General features: G+C 41.5%; 3 protein-coding genes across 5 annotated transcripts; 1 reads left to right on the forward strand and 2 right to left on the reverse strand.

Moving 5' to 3' along the window:
- Window positions 1–481: 481 nt before the first annotated feature.
- On the reverse strand, window positions 482–4,316 carry LOC110486852 (U11/U12 small nuclear ribonucleoprotein 48 kDa protein). Its single transcript, XM_021558683.3, is given in 10 exon segments — window positions 482–865; window positions 1,035–1,214; window positions 1,339–1,392; window positions 1,394–1,434; window positions 1,552–1,673; window positions 1,787–1,972; window positions 2,629–2,709; window positions 2,843–2,885; window positions 2,888–2,905; window positions 4,047–4,316. Coding segments are annotated over 10 exon segments (942 nt in total). The 5' UTR covers window positions 4,191–4,316; the 3' UTR covers window positions 482–792.
- Window positions 4,317–4,927: 611 nt separating this feature from the next.
- On the reverse strand, window positions 4,928–7,296 carry LOC110486868 (uncharacterized). The gene is made up of 4 exons (XM_090196319.1): window positions 6,489–7,296; window positions 5,502–5,828; window positions 5,316–5,397; window positions 4,928–5,209 (listed from the first exon to the last, which is right to left on the reverse strand). The coding sequence occupies exons 1-4, from the start codon at window positions 6,664–6,666 to the stop codon at window positions 5,140–5,142; spliced, it is 657 nt and encodes a 218-aa protein (XP_090052445.1). The 5' UTR covers window positions 6,667–7,296; the 3' UTR covers window positions 4,928–5,139.
- A 44-nt stretch (window positions 7,297–7,340) lies between these two features.
- Window positions 7,341–10,418, forward strand: sri (sorcin). 3 transcript variants are annotated; one of them, XM_036933421.2, is made up of 9 exons: window positions 7,341–7,448; window positions 7,667–7,716; window positions 8,529–8,639; window positions 8,775–8,844; window positions 8,987–9,030; window positions 9,355–9,502; window positions 9,595–9,708; window positions 9,803–9,861; window positions 9,994–10,418. In XM_036933421.2, the coding sequence occupies exons 1-9, from the start codon at window positions 7,385–7,387 to the stop codon at window positions 10,018–10,020; spliced, it is 687 nt and encodes a 228-aa protein (XP_036789316.1). In that variant the 5' UTR covers window positions 7,341–7,384; the 3' UTR covers window positions 10,021–10,418.
- The last annotated feature ends 3,666 nt before the right edge of the window (window positions 10,419–14,084 follow it).

A 14,084-nucleotide genomic window follows, 5' to 3' on the forward strand; every position in this document is an offset into this window, starting at 1 on the left:
TACAGTACACACTGAGAAAGGCACAAACTGCCCTGAGGGGTCTCAACCAATAGGGTTGGCCTGGGAGGGGCCATTTACACCTAAATTATTACATTAATATACATATCTGATAGAAATGTGTAGATATTTCTGACCCTTTCTAGTCGCAACATGGAAAGACACTGACAATTGTTTATGCAGAGTTCTTGTTAAAAAAGGAAGTAATCCATGAATTCTAAAGTAATTGTGGCTTTACAACAGAAGTCATTTTTGTGAGAATGAAAGGTAACCTTACTGAAGTAAGACTTTTCTCTGAATACTTCTAAATAAGGGCCATCACACAAAAGCTTTTACACAGATTATGACCATGATCATTAAAGTACACATATGAAGCTTCTATTCAAAGTTCAAACACAATGCTGTTTTAACTTTAAACATCAAGTTTAAGTGAGTCAAATACAGGGGTAATTATGAATGTACAACAGAATTCTGAGAATCGTGTTCTAACAGTTTATTTACATTCTGTAATCTAATACAACAGGCATTTAATAACCTCTCTAGTTGAAGACAGTTGTTTAAAGCTGCACTGTTGCTTTAAAATATCATCATTAGATTACATCAAAGAAAGATTTGTCTGTGAGTCAAACTACAATTTCTACACACGCATACCACTTAGTATGAAGCCATGAATTGGGCACTTAGTATGAAGGCGTACATTCTAAGTGGTACGCTATTATGAACATTGGATCGTAGCTTTGGTTGGCTCCTTGACCTAATCTCTGGTTTTCCAAGCCAAAGTACTAAACTTGAAAATCACTTCTCTTCCTTTTTCTTCTTATTTTTCTTCTTTCGATCATGAGGTCTCTCATCCGGCGAGCAGGAATCCCTGTGAATGTCCACACATTCAATTGATCAAACATGTTTACAGCCAAAGCATTCATCAACCACTAAATGTCTACAACCAGCCTTGATGGGGACTTCATACAATTAAACACTGTCAGATTTGAATGTATGAGACAATTGATATTCAGTCAATCCACTACTCTCTGACTCACCTCTTTCTCTTCTTCTTGCGCTCCTTCTCTCGGCTGCGCCCCTGGCCCTGCTCTGGGCTGGGGTCTTTTCTGCGCTCTTCACTGCGGTGGCGTTTGTGGTGGGAGACGTGTCCATCCCTGGAGCTGGCGTGAGATTGGCGGGACTCTATGGAGGCAGACCGCCTGTCCTCAGAACTTCTCCTGAGAAACAAACGGTTCAGGGGAGTCTGTTTTTATTTTTTACATGCTCCTTAAATAAGTATTACAGTACTAACTGGATTTTGTATGAGCCATCATGTAGGTACGAAGACATTGGTTGGATTACCTGTGAGGGCCGTGTTTGGACTCTCTAACCTCTTCCTTCCTCTCCTCACTGACTGGACAGTTCAACAGAGTGGACATTAATCACATCCCGAATCACCTGCAGGATTGATGAAAAACATATCCAGATATAACACACACACACACACACACACACACACATCAAAGTCAAGTACATCCATTAACATTCTATTGAAACAGTCACACCCCCACACACCTCAGTGTAGGACTTCTTGGTGTTATGGACGCTCTTGGCTCTGTAAGACTGCCGCCGTCTCTTGTAGTCCCTCATCTCAGCCATCAGCTCCAGGTGAGACTTGTGCTCGTTCTGATCGTTACCTAAAGAACAGAAATTAACACAGACTCACTGGAATGGATTTAGAGGAGCAATTCATAAGAAAAGTGGCTTAAACCACACTACTGATCTCAATAGTTCATGTTTATAGGCCTACCCTTTTTGAGCTTGGCCACCAAATCAACATAAAGGTCCTCGTTGTTGGTTGCAACAGCTTGATCCTTCTGTTTGATGCCCTCCCTTGTCACGTGATCAAAAAGAGCCAATCGGTCTGCCACAGTAAGGTCACAGATAGCTCGCTTCTGGTTCTGAGGAACTTCTGTAGGGTCTGTGGAGTATTCACCTGCAGCACAATGAAAAGGGCTTTACACACACTCACACCCTACAACAGTATCACACAGAGTAGAGTCATGAGCAGTCATTCATTCAAAAGCTTTTCAGAACACATTGAGATGATCACTCACACCTTCAGTATGAAAGGGTTAAAAAAAGAGTTAAGGCCTTTCCCCAACACGTACAGGGAAAACATGTGTGTGAAGCGCCGCCAACAGAGGCAGCATGTTTGAAAGGATATGGCATTAAAGGATACTGCACGTAATCAGTAAGCCTGAACGAGGGAAGAACCTCCTGTAATTACTCACCCCTGTTACTGAAAACAAAACACAGAACACGTACAGATGACAAACTCAAAGAAACTATATCAAGAAATAAAAAACCACAGCCACCATATTTAGCAGTGTTTATAATGAATTAATGGATGTTAATTGAGACCTTTTTAGATATGGGCAAGGCACTGAAGACCTACGAGCTTGGTAAAAAAAAAAGCAAAACATTGGTTGCTCTTTGGTGAAATGACCGTTAATTGCTTCTCCAGAATAAAAGCATAAATATTTTGTGGGGCATGTCTACCACAGAGGCGAACTAATGTTGATGGCCATGAATACTAGCATAGGGTTTTATCAGTGACCTAACACTAATGTAAGGGTGTAAAGATCTTACTTTGGCTGTACAGTCCCTCTGTCCTAATTGGCGGTGCACTTGCTCTTGCTTGAAAAATCACTTGTTGCTGTGTGTGTTTGTCTACAGGTGAGGCAAAACACAAAGAAAGATGTGAGACAAGCAGTGGGCTTCCCCAACCCAGGGTCAGTCCATGGAATTTTGACTACTACATTAAGTTGAGATTCACTTTGCAGTGGAATAGTGTGACACTCACCCATTGTGAAGCTGGTAATGCTGGCATTCTCATAACACAGAGAGAGGGGTCATACATCTCAGCCTTGGAAAAGGAGTTTACTTTTTATAAAAGCTTTTAAAGAACATAACAGATAAGGTTGTTGTATAATTAGGGTGGAGAGTTTTTCCTGATCATTTGACCTCACCACTTTGGTCCGCTCTAGTTATCGAGGTCCAGTTTTTCTAGGTCTGGCCCCATGGTCAGGAAAAACTCCTTACCCTAATGACAAGCTACACCAAAAAGTGTTGATGGCTCAGTTGATATTTCAGTTGAGTATGTGTGTGTGTGTATGTGATACAGTATACAGTGCATTGCGAAAGTATTCGGCCCCCTTGAACTTTGCGACCTTTTGCCACATTTCAGGCTTCAAACATAAAGATATAAAACTATTTTTTTGTGAAGAATCAACAACAAGTGGGACACAATCATGAAGTGGAACGACATTTATTGGATATTTCAAACTTTTTTCACAAATCAAAAACTGAAAAATTGGGCGTGCAAAATTATTCAGCCCCTTTACTTTCAGCGCAGCAAACTCTCTCCAGAAGTTCAGTGAGGATCTCTGAATGATCCAATGTTGACCTAAATGACTAATGATGATAAATACAATCCACCTGTGTGTAATCAAGTCTCCGTATAAATGCACCTGCACTGTGATAGTCTCAGAGGTCCGTTAAAAGGGCAGAGAGCATCATGAAGAGCAAGGAACACACCAGGCAGGTCCAAGATACTGTTGTGAAGAAGTTTAAAGCCGGATTTGGATACAAAAAGATTTCCAAAGCTTTAAACATCCCAAGGAGCACTGTGCAAGCGATAATATTGAAATGGAAGGAGTATCAGACCACTGCAAATGTACCAAGACCTGGCCGTCCCTCTAAACTTTCAGCTCATACAAGGAGAAGACTGATCAGAGATGCAGTCATGTATACGGAGACTTAATGAATCACCCATCATCTAGGGTTTTCCCATTTATTTGGAGGCCTCCTATCTAGCTAGCTACACATACACAACAGATGGTGCACATTTTTAATATGGATATGGATATTAGCTCAGGTAACGTTATGAAAACATTGATTATGGGGTGAACTAGTCCTATAAAGAACGCCGTAGTTTCAGGGCTAGGAGAACCACCCATCGTATCTGAGCAGTTGAATGAATATAGCTAACTAGCTTCCTGACCTACCTGAACTGGGCCGTTATCGTGGTTCTGTCTCCATCCCAGCGTCTCGAACAGCTCATTCAGTTGTCTCTGGCAGTTCTCGGTGAACTCCGTCAACTCTTCCAAACTTCGCAGACGAGCCTGGTGATTTTCTGGTGAGTCGCACATGTCGTAGTCAGGTAAAATCTAAATTGTGTTTACATTAAAAGGGGGTTCCTTACATTTTACTAGTTAATGTCCAACCCATATTTGATACGCAGATTTTCGAACGTTGTTCAGCACCACTGTCGCATTTTAAAAACGTAGGGTGTGTGGCGCATGTAGATGACGTAAGCCGGACTGAGGTGCATTGGTGGTAATTGAAGAATAAAAATACATTTAAGGGTTAGTTTTGAATTGTACACATTTGCCGCTAAAAGCTTAATTGCAGCATACGCAGGCCTACGTAAGTAAATCAAATAAAACATATGAGATGTAGTATACAATATTACAGTTAAACAACTTCACAAAGTAAGGCATTGGGCTGTTGTAGTATCTGTCTGTCCGAATAGGGGGAAGGACTAGATGGGTAGATCTGACACTGACATTTCCTATCGTCTGAGGCAGCTAACGTTATTTGTTGCTGGGATTTTGCGAGCTTCTGGACAAAGGATCTGCAGTGGTGGGTGTGGTGGGACTCCAAGGACTGCAAGCCCAGGTCATTGCATGCAGAAGGTGTAGGTGGTGCCCATGATGATTTTGGTTTCATGTCGTTGGATCTTCTCAAGTTGGTTGTGTTGGTGGGCTGTGAGACCTGGGTGCTATACTGGAGCACTGGACGGACAAAGCAGGTGTAGACTGTCAGAAGGTCTTGGAAGTTACATACACTATATCTTCATTAGAAGTTCAAATCAAGACAACAAGCATAGGTTTTCTTATTTTATTGGGTAAATGTTTTTTTTAATTAAAGTAACGTCACTTACATAACACTGACATATAAAAGGCCTTTAAATGGTATTTAAAATAAATTGTAATATTTAAACTACATTTAAATACGTTTAAAATGCATTCAAACGACAAAGCTGACATTTAAAAACACAAAGTTCCCTTTTCAAACAACTTTTGAAGGAATGCAGGTTTAGGTGGGGAAAAGCTGGTCATCGTGCAGCAAAATGGTTTCCATCAAATAATTTGGATAGACTCCTGATCTAAAAACAAAGACATACAAACATGATCTACTGCATAGCCCTACTTTGTTTATGTGCTTCAGCAATGTGTAAATAAACCATGACCTTGAATCATTTAACTACTTACATTACTTCAAGTGTCTCTGTGTCCTCATAGGCTACTTCCTCCACTATTTCCACCTCGACTCCTACCATTATTGTCTTCCTCACTGGGAAACAGAATTATTTGATTAGAGAAAAATACTACATTGCAGCCATACTGGATCACCATAGAGAATTACCCTCTTTCACATAAACAGACACATACTCTTACTTCTGAAATTGAAGAGAGGGGAACCAGCACAACTGTGGCAACATCTTCCTGGTTCACTTGGTCCATGCACACAAGCACAGCCATGGCCCTCTGTCCTGTGGCTCCCCCATTGACTGTCTAAAAAATGCTGGGATGATTCTTCTCCATCAGCACCACCCAAGGAGGGCTGGTGTGGGGGGACATCCATCCACATTTCAGGGGCATCTAGCCCTGTGTCACTCTGGCTTTGGATGCTAACTAGGTCTGTGTGGACAGGGCCAAAGGGACTCTCGGTACCAGCCCAGCCCCAGTGGTTCTGAACACACTCTTGGGTGAGACCATGGCCATCTGAAGACACAGGGGACAGAGGAGAGAAGGAGAGAACCTAAGAACATTTGACAAAAAGCTATTCTGTTCATACCACTGATGATGTCTAAAGGGATTCATGTGAATGGAGAAACCAAGCAAATGGCATTATGTCTATATGTTGGATGGCACTTTAATGAGCATACAAAAAAATGGGAATAGGGGAGATGAAGACTGAAACGTGGATAAAGAGATAGAAGGCTGAGAGAGGAGGGGAAGGGATGAGATGGAGGAGCGATAACAGTGAGGTGTGGTGAGAAGGGATGATGGAAGGTTGGATGCTGTTCTGTTGCAGTCTGTCGTTGTATCACGTGTTTGGTCCTGCTGTCTCTTTGGCCTGCCAATGGGCCTGCTGAGTTTGGGCAAGGCTCTTAGTCACAAGTCATCTGGCCACACTGGCAAGCACTGAGGGAGTGGTAGGTAAGCAAAACCAGAATAGCACCATTGGGAAAACATAATGTTAATTGATACAAACCAGCATAAACCCTGTTTACCCCAAGACAACAAGGCATGCCACTTGAAAACAAACCTAAAACAGGAAAAACAGGGTTGAAACAGACAAACAATGAAAGAGTCCCCTGTACTATTTTGCAATGAGCCAGCAATATTCTCTCACAGTTACCTCATACACCTCACTCTTACTTGTAGAATAGCAACAGATTGCTGGGTGCTCCCTGGTCCAAATTGCATGTTCTTCCTCTTTTCCTTCTTCCTCATCCTCCCATTGCCTCAGGGTTGCTGAGCCAAGTCTGCCCAGGTGCCCTTGGTGGCGTAGAGGCGCTCCGTTCGACCACAACCAGTTAGGGTTCTGTCCATACATCTCAGTCAGGGCTTCTACTGTATACCAAGGCAAAGAAGAATCACTTTGCGTGTTTGATTCCCTAGTCGATAAAGGCAGGTCTGTAGGCTAGAGATGAGCCAGATTTGTCCATGGACTGGCGCTGCATGGGCTCCGCAGCAGTGCCCTCTGATCCTGTCAGCCGCAGAATAGCTTTTCAGTGGAGGCACGATTCAGCGTTTCCTGTCCAAAAAGAAAGCGCACCCTAATGGTTCTGAGACGAGTGTTTCTGATCTTGTGTAATGATGTAATGATGACTCTTGGTGGTCTTACTGTATTACAATACAACACAAATACAATACAACATTATTAGCCTGTGGGACAGTTAATGCTGTGCAGTAGCATCAGGAACATGCACACTCACACATAATATATACAAAAAATACAATACCCAATGCAATGGCTGGCCTGGTGAAAGTAATGTTTAGCACAATAGTAAGACACAGTAACAATTGAGACAACTCACAATTTGGCATTATATTCACTTGTTTACATTTTTTTGAAAAATCTGTATGCAAATCTATTACTATAAGCACAACTACTATCTATAGTATTACTTTATTAGTCAGCGTTGCATTTATCTTCGTTGACAAGTATTATTGTTACATGATTGGCAGGCAGCTGGTCACATGTTAATGCAAGGCCAATCAGGGACTAGTGCGTTGAGGTGATGGGCGTGAATGAAACATAAAATACTGGAATGTGCCTGGAATATACCATTTACTTCCTCGAGTGTTCATTTCATTTTAGCAAAACATACTCTGGTAAAAGTTTATACTTTGACTTCTATTCAACTACATCCACTCTTTTACTCCAAATAAAGGTTCCCAAAGACAACAGCTTAGAACTCAAATTCATCCCTCCCATTGCTTATTGTAAAGCAGGACAGCCGACACTCCCCTTGTGTGTCAAGAAGGGCAAGTCGTGGAAGTGGATACTTTATTGCCAGTTGGTTTCACAGTCTTATTCTTTTCATTCATAGAAATGAGTTATCCTGGATATGGTGCTCCCGCAGGCGGATACCCAGGAGGGGTAAGATCTTACAGACAAGTGTCTTCTACACAAATATGAAAATAAATGGGTATCGGCAGGACCGTTTAGTTGTCCGGAAGTAGAACTGCAAATCGACATAATATCCTACATAATATAACAAGCGTATATTGCACAGTGTTTTCCGAATACAGTAGAGTATTTGTTGTATCTAATACAATTTGTAGGCCTGCCTGCCAACGAATCTCTACCATTGGCAAGCCGTAGCAGATATTTTATGCTTTATGCGCTTTAGCCTCCAGGGAGGCCTGTTGTTCCCGGAGTGAAGAGGCTTGTTGGATACAACAGAGACACTCTTACAATGTAACAATCTGAGCTGATCAAAAGATAACATGAAGTGCAAATGTTAGCTCTACTATGATTGATTATAGGGCCTATACTTTGTATAACAAGTTCAGTAGCGTATAGGTCTATAGAAGTACTGGTTTTGAATGAACTCAGTTCACCCAACCCTGGGAGTGGTCAGGCACACATAATAGCTGGGACTCACTGTCCTGGTGTTGCTGGCCGAAGTGCAGTTTGGCACTCTTGCTGATTGGAATAAATAATCTATATTAAATAATTCTCAGCACCTTGCACTGATTTGAGACACAATTGTCTGTTGTCTTTTGACTATTGGTTAGGTGGTTCAGAGTGAGTCATTGGGATGTTCAACTTTGGTCACTTTCATGGCACTTGACCTATGTTGTCACTAACTGTTTCATAGTAACCTTATCGTGTTTACTGTTTCTCTTTCTCTCTCTAAATCATTGTCTGTCTGTTTCTCTATAAATCATTGTCTGTCTGTCTCGCAGTATGGAGGTGCCCCTGCTGGTGGCCACCCCCCTGGTGGACCTGGCTTTGGAGGATACCCTGGTCAGCAGCAAGACCCTCTCTATGGATATTTTGCTGCTGTTGCAGGCCAGGTAATAAGACTTACAGATTGACATATTGAGCTATCTGCTAGTCTCAACACAGTCAAAACAGCTTACTGTCATCTAAAAATGCATTGTTTTGGTCTCAGTAAGTATTTTTTCCCCTATATGTTTTGACATTGGAAGGATGGGCACATATCAGCGGAAGAGCTCCAGCAATGCCTCACACAGGCTAACTTCTCTGGTGGCTACAAACGTAAGAGTGACACCATGTACAAGACCGACGGCAACCGCAAACTCCCAGTCATTTTTCAATGCAGTATTTTGTTTTATTCTATTCTTTACATTGTATGGAGAGCTGCCTGTGGTTTGATGAACTGTTATCTTATCTCTGACAGCTTTTAACCTGGAGACCTGCAGACTGATGATCAACATGCTGGATGTATCCTTGACTAACCAGTCAGTACAGACACACAGATTTTTAAAATACTATGGTCCCTACTAGCTACCAGGACAATAATATGAGATGGAATATGCGTAAGTGACAGTTTTTTTGTGCATTCAGAGTTTGCAGAAAGTCCTCTCACATTGTATGACTGTGTTCCATGGATTTTTCTTGAATGGGGAAAAAACAACTAGATATATCAGGACAACATCATCTAAATATTGAAATGATTCAGGAAACCTTTAGCCGTCTATATTCATGTTTGAGGTAAGGTTGTGAGGTCACTGCTGTTCCTGTTCCTTGACTGAAGCGACCCCTCAGAGAGACATGTCATGTACTATGGGCTTCAACGAGTTCAAGGAGCTGTGGACCGTGCTCAATGGCTGGAAGCAGCACTTCATGTCCATTGATCGTGACCAGAGTGGGACCGTGGACCCCCAGGAGATGCACCAGGCAGTCACTTCCATGGGTACGTACAAGCACAAAGGGTGTATTCGTTTATATGTGTATACACAATAAGTGATGATATGTTCATTTGACATGTTTGTTTGTGTGTTACAGGCTACAGACTGAGCCCACAAGCCATGAACTGCATCATCAAGAGATTCAGTTCTCAGGGGAAGATCACCTTTGATGACTACGTAGCTTGTTGTGTGAAACTCAGAACCCTGACTGGTGAGTGGACTGTTTTGATCACTTGTCCATTATCACTATGACTATTGTATATGTGGTTGTTTGGTAATAGTTTATCTCTGTATGTTTGCTACAGATTTGTTCCGAAAGCGGGACCAAGCTGGACAGGGAATGGCCACATTTCCATACGATGATGTAAGTCTTTCAAATCTCTTACATTTTATTTTCAGATCCTCTTCCTTGTTGTAAGCACTTACTGTAAATGGCCCCTTCTTAAATGTTAAGTATTATAATCTCTCTCTCTCTCTCTCTCTCTCTCTCTCTCAGTTCATCCAGTGCACGATGAGCACATGAAGAGACAGAGCAGAAAAACATCTGAGGGACTACCTCTTAACTCCCATAATATTTACAATTTAGCATGTGTAAAAATTAATTCTGACATGTATTTTTGATACTCACAAATCGCTTGCATTTTTTGATTGCTTTTATACAAACATGACTAAATAGGAAGTTTTGAAATAGGAAGTTGCTATAAAATTGTAACATTACCTTAGGAAACTGGAATATTTGCCAACTTTAACCACTAGGTGTGCCTATAAACCCGTGTCACCACTGCATGTTCTGTATATTATGTCACTGTTGAAAGTCTTTACTATTCATCATGATAATCAATATATCCCTAAATATAGCTGGGAGTAATTTTGTCTGTATGTGAAAGAGAGTAATAAACACAACCATATATGTGGAATACACCTCTGATGATCTGCTGTTTTCCTATTAGGTCTTGGTGACAGTTCAATTAAATCGAGTGAGCATTATCAGCATTTCACACTGTAGGTCCACATGCAATCTCCATGGGAAAATAAGAATAATAGAACAAGGTATGAATCCAGAAAATAATTGATTTAACTTACGAGTGATTTTATGGTTTCTAAAATGTCAACATCACTCACTTCTGACCATCACTCTTGTCCACTTGGAGAGAGACTGAGGAGGCTATGACTTGAGCAGGCAGAACTTCCACTCTGTCGTTTCCTGGAGGTCCAGTCTGCCCACTCCTCACATCCAAAGTGGAAAGACTGGGTCCCATATTGAGCTAGATATAAAGACCATTTTTGTTGAGTTCTTTACAGGAGAAATTGTGGACCAAGATGTAGAGCTTTTCCTAAACCTGCAAAATTATACAGCCTGTCTACAAGCAACTAGACAAGTTTGGGATCTGGTATGGGGTCAGAAGGTACAAAGTACATTTGTGGAAAATCAACAGATTTCCAGTACAGATCCTAAACTCAACCGCAATGGGTCCCTAGTGGTTCGAGCGTTGGACTAGTAACCGGAAGGTTGCAAGTTCAAACCCCAGAGCTGACAAGGTACAAATCTGTCGTTCTGCCCCTGAACAGGCAGTTAACCCACTGTTCCTAGGCCGTCATTGAAAATAAGAATTTGTTCTTAACTGACTTGCCTAGTTAAATAAAGGTAAAATAAATAAAAAAACATTGGGAGAGTCGGTTATCAAGGTCAGACCCATCGCTGCTACATCTGTCAGAGTCTGGACCATCAGGTCAGAGATTGTCATAAAACATTATGGGCTGGACTGGGCCGCAATGCAAAATACTTTACTGAAGAAGGGATGTACAGCCTATGTGGAGGTGAAGGTCACACCTTCCAATGCCCAGTGTCCTATGCGGGCATGGTAAGAAGAGGTCCAGCCTCTAATCCAAGGCTTGACGAAACGGGATAAAGAGAAAGTGAGCCCGCAGCATTAGACCCAGCACCCTAGACCATCAGCAAGACTACAACTCACGCTGTGGCACTGTGTGCCGTCACCCGCTGCTTCTCCAGGAGCTGTGACAGAGAGTGAGCCCGGGAGAGAGAGAGTTGAGACGGCCTAAGAAGAAAGAAATGGAACTAGTAAGGTCGTCCACCCGAGCGCTGAAGTAGACGTCACCCACCAGTCTTCCAACTCCATCCCGAGCGACGGTGAAGAAGAAAGTGACAGCAGTGAGCGTGAGGCCAAAAGGGAACATGAGAGAGATGAAGACGACACCAATGAAAGTGAATACCGTGCCCCTCTTCTCCTCCATCACTACCTCCCAATGATGGCCCTTAATGTGAAATGTCTGTGAAATGTCTAGAAAACAAAGATATGATAAATGAATTGAAGTTAGAAATATGTGAACTGAAAATTTTATTAAACTGACATTGACTTGTCGGACATTATGAAGTCCAGAATAACAGGATTTTAAAAAATCTAATGTAAGTATTTAGATAGGCCTACACGGAAATATTTAAATTACACGGAACAAAAATATAAACGCCACAATTTAAAATATTTTACTGAGTTATAGTTCATGTAAGGAAATCATTAGACCCTAATCTATGGATTTCACATGACTGGGAATACAGATATGCATCTGTTGGTCACAGATACCTTAAAAAAAAGGTAGGGCAGGGACCAGAACCTGTCAGTTTCTGTTGTGCAGCGCAACACATCTCCTTCGCATACAGTTGATCAGTCTGTTGATTGTGTCCTGTGGAATGTTGTCCCGCTCTTCTTGGATGGTTGTGCGAAGTTCCTGGATATCGTCGGAAACTGGAACACACTGTTGTACACGTAGATCCAGAACATCCCAAACACGTTCAATGGGTAACATGTCTGGTGAGTATGCAGACCATTGAAAAAAATTGACATTTTCAGCTTCCAAGGATGATCAAATCAAATTTTGTTGGTCACATACACATATTTAGCAGACGTTATTGCGTGTGTAGCGAAATGCTTGTGTTACTAGCTCCAACAGTGCAGTAGTATCCAACAATTCATAATAATACACACAAATCTAAAAGTAAAAGAATGGAATTAAGAAATATATAAATATTAGGATGAGCAATGTCTGAGTGGCATTGACTAAAATACAGTAGAATACAGTATATGAAATTAGTTTAACAGTATGTAAACATTAAAGTGACTAGTGTTCAATTTAAAGTGACCAGTGATTCCATGTCTATGTAGAACATAGGGCAGCAGCCTCTTAAGGTGCTAAGGTGCAGGGTTGAGTAACCGGGTGGTAGCCGGTAGTCATGGCTATTTAACAGTGTGATACTGTAGAAGCTATTTTTCAGTCTCTTGGTCCCAGCTTTGATGCACCTGTACTGACCTCGCCTTCTGAATGATAACGGGGTGAACAGGTAGTGGCTCGAGTGGTTGATATCCTTGATGATCTTTTTGGTCTTCCTGTTACATCGTGCTGTAGGTGTCCTGCAGGGCAGGCAGTATCCCCGGTGATGCGTTGGACATACCCAGCGGCGACCACTCATTTAGATTTTTTGGGGCTTGCCTGTTTTAAATGTTATTTTGGCATTAATATGTGTCACATATCAGTTTGCAAACAATTACAAATATATATACATATTTGAGTTAATAAAGCCACATACAAACACGGTCTCTTTTTTGTTTTCTTGAGTAAGGCAGCTCCAAAATACAGGTGTTTCAGCCCAGCTCAGTGTACGGAGCTTTGCGCCGTGATTGGCTCAGTGTTCTGTCACTCATGAGGAAACTACGTCACCGCATAGTCTAAGGGGAGACCTCGAAAATGTTAGCCTTTTGGGTATTGACATAGAGATACATTAGAATTGCCCATCCAAGAAGGCTCAAGGTCATTGGCCACAGATAAAATGACGTCAAATCTCGTTATATGTATAGTAGCTTTGATTGGACTGATCATGTCAAAATCATACTTTCAAAATCTTAGCTAGAAGTCATCATCATGAATCAAGTCGACAATCTACTGGCAAATCCTTTTCAATCCTTGTCATATGAAGAGAAATAATGAAGAGAAATTATAGATGAAACGAATCGGTGCTTATTGGATATACACAACAAGATGTAAATTGCAAATTCAACATTGAGTGGTTTGGAAGGAAGTGAGCACAACAAGATGAGTCCAAAAATGTATTGTATGTTGCTGCATAAATGATGTGCCAGGGAGATATGCATACTGTAGCTAAGAAAGTAATACTAATGTTGTGTATGTTGTCTATGTTGTGTAGTAAGCTGTTAGTAGCCCATGTGCCTCGCGCTAATAATTTGGTCCCCTTTCCCCTCTTTTCCCTACTGTTCTGACTTGGTGGTGCACGTGCACATGTAGCCTATAGCCTGTTTTAGAGAAATGTAATCATCAAATATTGTAAGAGCTTTCATTGTCTGCTTATATGGCACCGTTATTTATCCTACGGTTCTGACTTGGTGTACAGGGAGAATACGGTAAGAACAGCCCATGTTCTGAATTCTATCGCTGTACATTTCAAAAGTGCTGAACAAATAGTTATATTGACAACATCCATCCTAGCTCGCTCATTAATGTCTCAATTGAAATTACGGATTGTCCTTCCCTTATGTCATAGTCTATACTTCTCAATTG

This window comes from Oncorhynchus mykiss, chromosome 2, assembly GCF_057628025.1.
Source record: "Oncorhynchus mykiss isolate SJ-2025 chromosome 2, ASM5762802v1, whole genome shotgun sequence".
NCBI lineage: Eukaryota > Metazoa > Chordata > Actinopteri > Salmoniformes > Salmonidae > Oncorhynchus > Oncorhynchus mykiss.